The following is an 8,253-nucleotide window of genomic DNA, read 5'->3' on the forward strand; positions in this document are numbered from 1 at the left end:
GACCAGGATTTTAATTCAATTAGCAAATCAGCTGATGAAAGTTTTGGATCGGGGATGCCTACTTCTTGAAAAACAGCCTATCTTTGGAGTTGAAGTTTTTATTAAAGCTTTTATATTGAAGTTTCACTTAAAAAGAGGCCTATGTGTACCAATAGATAAGATAGATCGGTAAGTTATAAGAATATACACCTTTAATGAACGTTCTACCCTGAAGAGGAGGAATTCGTAAAAAGCCACAAACAAGCAAAAGACGCAAGAGAGGTGTAAGCTACATTTAAAGGTGTCTTTAAACTTACTTCGTACGACAAGCCTTGCAGTTTTTTCATCTTTCCCCAGGATATTTTGTGCCACGCATTTGTATTTCCCTGAGTCGCTCGTGCGAACCTCAGTTATCTGAATCAGACCGTCTAAGCGCACTTTGGTCCTGTCACTTGGTAACGATCCATTGACCTTTGACCACGATATTTGGGCGGTGGGATTTCCAGACGTGGAGCACAGGAGTGAGGCTGTGTTGGTTTCATTGACAAATAGTTTTGGGGGAGTAATTGCTACTTTTGGACTCGAAATAGATTCACCTGGTTCACCTTTCAATCCTGGCATACCAGGCTTACCCGGTTGCCCCATGTCACCTTTCATTCCATTTTCTCCTCTCATCCCTGGTGGTCCCATGACTCCTTGTTTTCCACTTTTTCCTGGTGGTCCCATGAGTCCTAGGGAACCTTTCCTTCCTCGCCTTCCCTTATCACCTCTGGGTCCAGCTCTCCCTGGAGGCCCCGGCCGGCCACGAGGGCAAACATTCGAATTGCCTCTGTTTTGACAACTTTTCCAAGTAGACAACACAATTTCCTTCAGCATTTCTCTCATCTGAGCTGAGTCATTGAATGAAGACGATTGTGAAATACTACGTTTATGCCGATGGACTGCAAGCTCGCTGGAGGTGGTCGATATAACTGAAAATTTATCAAATAAAGATGATAACTCAACAAGACACTTCCTTGTCCCCATTAATAAGAAGATGAAAATCGATCTTTTTGACATGGAGGACAAGTTGCGTAAACTTCCAAGACAGGAAACGTAGTGACAGAATGCACATTTGCTTTTCTGTCAGTCCAAGATTAAGGGCCTATCTGCACTAGCAGACAAAACTAAAATTGTTCCGACAAAATCAATGGACAATTTTTGTAAAGACAAACTTTTGTCTCCACTGTTACATCCGTACTAAAAGTTTCGAAGCTGTCAAAGCTGTCAAACTCGGTCAACGGGCAAAAATGACACCAATCTGGCTATATTTCATTGTAATTTATTCAATGTAGCTTTTCTTTTCCCTTTGCTTCAAGAAGGCACTTTTGGATCTTGTGCCACCTCTACGGCTTCATTGTTGGACTGGTAAAGTGGCGACTGGATAGTCACTCCACCGTTGTAACTTGCCCCGGCTGTATGCAAATTGTTCCCTTGATTGTCATAAGGTGGGACATTCCAGCGCCTAATTATATAACTTGTTCATAAGAGTTGCAGCTTTAATTTTCGAATGGATTTAAACTTCAGTTACCAAGATTCATCTTAATTTGTCTGAATATGTAAAGTCCGCGAGTTTCGCAACGAAAGACAATCACTGCAATCTTTGGTAAACTGAACTCAGTTCAATAGACCAATTTCGATATATTTCAACGTGAGAGACTGGTAGCGAAACTTGAACACCCAAGCGAGGCTCCGGGGAACAAAATTCATTCGAATGTAGCTTTGGTTGCTCACATCTTCAAGCAGAAACTGCTTTCTTGGGTTATTATCGTTTTTCTATTGTAAATTCGTAGTTTCTTGGAGTTGAAATTGAATCGAAGTAATCATCGTTGTCATGGCCACGACGGAAAAAAAAGAGGTGACATCAATCTACAATACTTTCAGGGTCAAAAGTTGCCGTGGTTGCGAAACTTCCTTCAAGGAAGAAGGGTACAAACATCCTCGTAAGGAAAGTGTAAAAGAAAGGCCGAGTTGGTTGAGCTTGCGTTTAATGCTCATTCAATGAAGCTCCCGAAAGTGACTGAAGGGGAAAGTGAAAATGAAAATCATATCATGGCCGAATTACTTGCCACAGACGAGGGTGTTTTGCCAGACCCTGCATCCATATTGAAATCGAACTGGAGTAGGAACCTCTCGATATTTCCAGAAGTCACCTTCCCAGATATATGCAACTATCTCCTCCCTCCTGCACTCTTCCAGGTCAGTTACCAAGTAGTCTATTTCATCAGCTAATAATTTGGATATATCAACAAAGTTGAAATGGCAAATTGGCCACCGTAACGTTTACAAAAGCTGACGTTTCGAGCGTTAGCCCTTCGTCGGGCTCCGACGAAGGGCTAACGCTCGAAACGTCAGCTTTTTTAATCGTTAATGTGGCCAATTTACCACTCCAACTTTGTTGATATATCCAAATTATACCTTTCGGAAGCGTATTATCAGAACCGTTCGAGTTACTTTGTGTTGCTTGTTCCTGGCTGCAAAAGTACGAGTGATCATGGTTTACTGAATCGCATCAGCACTAAAATCCACGCAAGTCTCATTGGAGTCCTCATGGAGCTTTTTGGGACAAACTTTCTTGGCTTGCGGTTGTTCATCACACTGTGCCTTCTTATCGGCAAGACGTTTCGAACGTGAACTCACATTATCAGTAGATTTCGTTGGATCAAAGATAGTCGGATAGCAGTCTGAACGTACACTTTTTCTACCAGTAATTCAAATCTCGATGTCGCTTTCCTTAAAATGCAAGGAACAGATTCGTGGATCGCCCAGTGCCTTGAATTTTTTATCTGCTCGCTTACAGAAAACTTCCCACTTCTTACGCTCATTGGGCCTTGTAGGAAAGCAAAAATAACTGAGATCCGATCTTTTCTTGCTCCCATTGCGGCAAAGCGCAACAGCACAATACTTTATCGTGCTACACGCGAAAATGAACAGCAATGGACCAAAAAAAAAAAAAAAAAAACCGAGAATATACCCTCTTTATCAATCGCACATGGCCATCCTTGCAGTGTTTGCAGTGGTGTGTTTGTTTTTATTATTCGCGCCGTATTCCCCGGAGCTTCGCTTCGGTGTTGGAGTTTCGTCGCCAGTCTGTCACGTTGAAATATATCGAAATTGGTCTGTTACCACTGTGCTGTTAGCGTTTACGACAAATGATCGACAAGTTTATCACGGTTTTATTTATTTAGTCAGTTTTTCCAGGGTTTTACCCGGGACAAGCTTTGTCGGCGGTGCGTTTGAAAATTTGTCCGCTTCGACCAAAATTTGTTTCAGTCGCGACAAGCTATTCGCACTTCTAGAGTGTTGGCGATGACAGAAAATTTGTCTAAACAAATATTTTTTTCGCTAGTGCGGATAGGCCCTAAGTAAACAATGACAACTAGTTCAAGTCCTGTTTATCTACGATTTTATCTCTCCCTGTAAGAAAAACAAATCCGAATCAAGTTATGAAACCTTTATACGTGCAAGAGTTGACGAGTTTTGATGCCTCCTTGACAATGCAATGGGAAAGGAATCAAGTCTGTTATTTTCATCAGCGCCAGTTTGAAATAGCTGCTAGTTGACCTTGTGAGCCTCTGCGTTTTAATTCTTGGCAAGGGCTGTAACAGATTCCGTAAGGGAAAACCGAGATTGAGTGAGATGCAGTAGGAATAATTCATATCGTTAGCTGACTCTTTGTCACAAGATATGCGAAGATATCTACCTTGTGTATTGAAGGCAATTAAGAACTTCCAAGCCGCATTCTTTGTGATAAAACCATGAACGGAAGTCGAGACATGACGATAAGCTTTTGAATACTTCTGACTATAAAATTTAATTATTTACCAGCCTAGAGTAATTTGCAACTTAAAGTCATCATACGAATATCACTTTAAATGAACATGGTTAACGAAGAACAAGAAAACCACGTATACAATTTAGAGACAGTTGAATATTACCTTGTTCAGCGGCAGGCAAATCCGTCCTCGACTCTTTCATTTTATTTTGAGGCATGAATTCCTCCACTGTTATTAACCTCCGTTCATAATTATTGAACTTGGTTTCGATTCGAATGAATCCAGCAGAATAAAGAAGCAGACTGAAAACACTCAGAACTGTGCCGGGGCTCACCGGACAAGAACGGTCTTCAGAAAGAGACATCACGAACGTGTATAATCAACAGCGCTCTAAAACAACTTGTTACGGCATATTCTTGAAACTTGACCTTTTAAGAATTTGATAGCATTTCAGTTCAGAAGGTCTGGGAGGAAGTCACGCAACCCTATGCAATAACTGCGAGAAGTGAGAAGTGAACCTTGGCATGAAAGGTAGAGACATCTAAAAATGCTGAGCGATCAAAGATGATCAAACACATCTCGTTTATCTTTTAAAGCGTTCAGACAAGTAATACTAACATAGTTCAAACATTACACCAACATGCTCCTGAAGGGGGCATTGGCATTTTCGGTTCCGCGGTTTTGGCTACTTTTTATATCGGTTTTGTCGTTTTTTGGGTTTTGGTGTTCCTTGTGGTTTGTAGATTTTCAGAGTTTTAGCATGTGGTTTTCGATTTTCGTCAAAAATACTAATAGGTTTTCGAATTTGGTATCCGATGTGGGTTTTGATTTTTTTCTTCTCAGTCTAAGAATTGGTAGTTCAGTTCAAACCAAGGAGGAACCTTCGGCTCACTTTTAAAGACACTTTTGTTTGTTTTCGGCTCTTCAAAAGATGACAATGGTTTTGAAAACAATTTGACGATAGCTGGTATGTATATGTAGATGCGAGATAATATTACTTAGCCTCATTTTCAACTCGCTCTTTCACGCTAAATATCGCACTTCGTTAACCAATTAGTAAGCGAGGTTTAATTCAATTTTGTGATTCTTCTTGAAATTTTGCGGTAGCTCTGGCTCTTCTGAACAATGATTTCCCCATACCACTTTTCAAAGACGTCTTCCTTTCAGCACAAACGACAAACGAGAATCTCGATCATATGAACCTAGAAGAAATGACATGACTTTGCATAACTCCATTTAGTCTCTCAGTGACTGCAAGGCGGCTTTTCATTTGGATCTTGCTTTTTTCTCTTCTTCAGTGTACCAGACTTAGAAGAGTCTTAGTTGGTGGTCGACCACCGCTATCGTTGATTCAAGCTAGCCGTTTGAATAATTAAACTGTGTCGGTTGTTAAAGGGTTTCTAACACCACTCGAGTTTTGTTTAAAATACTGCAGTAGTCTCAAGACTATTTCCTTCTTCGTATTTTAATGACTTCGGAACTGTTATTTTCCATCACTTTATCTACTAAGGGAATATATAACATTTATTATTTTTTTAAAGCTTGCGTAATCGTAAGCATTTGTTCGACCGAAAAATTAATTCCAGAAAGATTTAGGTTAGGAGCTAAACGTACCTGGACACCATTGCTGACAGTTGTTGAGTGAGAATATATGAACTCGTCCTGCAAAATGCTCAGCGTGTGTCGATTTCTAAAACGCATGACTTACGTCAAATGCATGATACGAAAACGGTATGGCTAGATATTTATTTTTAAAATCTTGCCTTATTTGTCAAACTTCTGTTGCTGCTATTGAACTCATTCTTTAGCATAGATATAGACTGTCAAAGCGAGGATTACCTAAGCGAATTTAAGCCTTACATGATTTGAAACTAAAAAAAAAAAAAAAAAAAAAGAACTCTAAGCTATAATTTGCATACATGGCTTGAACGTTTTGAAAAAATCTTGTAATAGAAAATACAAGCATTGTGTGGTTTTCTCAACAGACTGATAAATGAATGAGATCTCTGATCCTTTCCCCACTTTGTTTCCTTTATTATACACCACAGTTTAATGGAAATCTGAATTCTGTTTCTGATAGGCGTTCCTGGTTATCAAATTTTTTTTGGGCATCGACAGCTCATATAACTTTTTCATTGTCGCCTTTGTGCACTGAGATAGATGGGAAAAATACAGTTAAAAGTTGCCATCATTTTCGCTCGAATATCTCAACTCTCAAACATGGATATTCATTATATGTGACGGGATAGAAGCGAACGTATCATTCTTAGGGTAAATCTTAAAGCTCGAAGGGGGTGATACGCTTTTACATGCGATTACCATGGAGCGAAAAAAAAAGAAGGAAAGCATGTTAAAAAGATACAACCTACTTTGAATGACAAGACGCGGTTTTTTCATCCTTTCCCAGAATACTTCGCGCCTCGCATCTTCAAAGCCGACATTAGTAATCTGCATTAAGCCATCTGACGTCATTTTGGTCCGGTCACTAGGCAACAATGCATTGGTCTTTGTCCAAGATATTAGAACAGCGGGATTTCCAGAAGCAGAGCATAGAAGCGAGGCTGTATTTGTTTGGTTGACAATTAGTTTTGGTGGAGAAATTGTCACTTTTGGAGCCGAAAGAGACTCTCCTGGTTGACCTTTAATCCCTGGGATACCAGGCATACCCGGTGGCCCCATATTCCCTTTAATTTCCTTTTCTCCTCTTACTCCAGATGGTCCCGTCTTTCCTTTTCTTCCGCTCCGACCAGGAGGTCCAATAATTCCTCGGGAGCCTTTCGTTCCTTTGTCACCCTTTGGTCCAGCTTTCCGTGGAGGTCCCGGCCGACCACGAGGGCAAACATTTCACTGTCCTTGGCATTGACAAATCTTTAAAGTGGTGGAGATTATGTCTCCAAATAGTTCCCTAACATGAGCCGAGCTATTTAAAGGAGATGGTTGTGAAATACTACGTTTCATTCGATGGAGTTCATCCTCACCGTGGGTGTGAGAGACTAAATTTAAAGAAGAAATTAAAAAAGAATTACTGTGCTTGGCAAGATGTGAATTTTTAGTGGCTACTTATTTTGCTATTGGTGAATTTAGCCGATTTCCATTAGGATCATTTTATATAGATACTAGTGATCAGTTATTGTAATTTTTTTTTGGTGATGCTGTTGTTGTTTTGCTGAATCTAAGTAAGCTAGCAAAGCGTGCGATACGTGAAATGTCGTAGAAGCATATTTAGCAAAGGAAATTATAATATCGACAGATTTGGAAACCACACGAGAAGGAGGTGGATTGAATTCCTTAGCAACTTTACAGCTACGTTTCTAGTAATTTGAGGCCTCTCTCGAAATAACCGCTAAAAAGAGATACGAGAACGTTTCATTCGACGGAGGAATTGGTTTTCAAAGATGCTCGTAAATCAGTACTTCTTCTTAACATCATGAAACTCTCAATTTCGTCCATCAAGAGGTGAAATTAAAGATCACACCCTATGTAAAAATCAAACTAATTGCAAACGGAAGTCACCATAAGAATTTGCCTCGAACGAAAAAAATGAAAGATATACTTGTATCATTTTGGCGTAATTAATTTGCTTCTCCAAGTAACGTTCTATGCCGAATAACTTAACGTGATTGAAGTTGTCCTATTAACAATTTTATTAGATTATACGTAACTCGTTGACATCGTTTAAGGAGTTTTACTTCTAACATGCGGTCCACCTTGAGTAATGCTCAAGCTACCTGTGGGGGCATGAAAGCTTGTAAAGCTGTATCGAAACTAACTGGAAATGTAGATAATGTATGTATACATGTAACCATCTCATGCAACACAGAACGGTTTTCATTACCCTCCTTGGTTGAAGCTAAATCCGTCCTTGCTCGTTTTAATTGATCGTGGGGCATGACTTCCTCCACAATCTTCAATCGTTGTTCATAAAGCATCTGTACTCGCAAAGGTCAAGAACGCAGTTTCATCCGAGACTGGGACGAGTAATCGTCAGATTTTTTCAGGTTGAACTAATAACAGTTATAAGATGTAACTGGTAATAACTGGTAATTAGTAAATTCACCTACGGGTTTCTAAAATCAGACAACAGCGTTTAAGAGCGAGACAAGTGTTTAAAATTAGACTGTAGTGTCACTAGTGTCTAAAATCGGAAAGTAGTGATGAAATGGAACAATTGCGTCTAAAATCGGCCACTAGCGTCTAAAATCGGATACTAATGTCTAAAATCGGACAATGTTTAGAAGTGGACACTGCCGACAAAATGCCACACGAAAGCCATTTACCACATTGACATTTTCATAATGCAATGCTCTTGTTCTCTGTTGTGCTGATGAGGGAAGCTTTCTCGTTTGATCGTTGTAGCTTTGGTGGAAGCTCGGAAGGGGATGTTTCCTGTGAAAGACTCTCACACGGTAACAAGACATTTTCTTTTTTTTATTATTTATATTTATTTACAAGATTTCCC

At 39.8% G+C, this 8,253-nt stretch overlaps 1 protein-coding gene across 2 annotated transcripts in view; it reads right to left on the reverse strand.

Moving 5' to 3' along the window:
• The window catches only part of LOC111344378 (peroxidasin), a 24,792-nt gene extending 20,564 nt beyond the window's left edge, over positions 1-4,228 (reverse strand). For both annotated transcript variants that reach the window (XM_022951604.2, XM_088730446.1), the window contains exons 1-2: positions 3,957-4,228; positions 297-950 (exon numbers count right to left, since the gene is read on the reverse strand). In XM_022951604.2, coding sequence (XP_022807339.2) covers positions 297-950; positions 3,957-4,158 — 856 coding nt within the window. In that variant the 5' untranslated portion in view covers positions 4,159-4,228. The remainder of the gene's footprint in view (positions 1-296; positions 951-3,956) is intronic.
• Positions 4,229-8,253: the final 4,025 nt, after the last annotated feature.

Source organism: Stylophora pistillata, chromosome 8 (genome assembly GCF_964205215.1).
Source record: "Stylophora pistillata chromosome 8, jaStyPist1.2, whole genome shotgun sequence".
In the NCBI taxonomy this organism is placed as follows: domain Eukaryota; kingdom Metazoa; phylum Cnidaria; class Anthozoa; order Scleractinia; family Pocilloporidae; genus Stylophora; species Stylophora pistillata.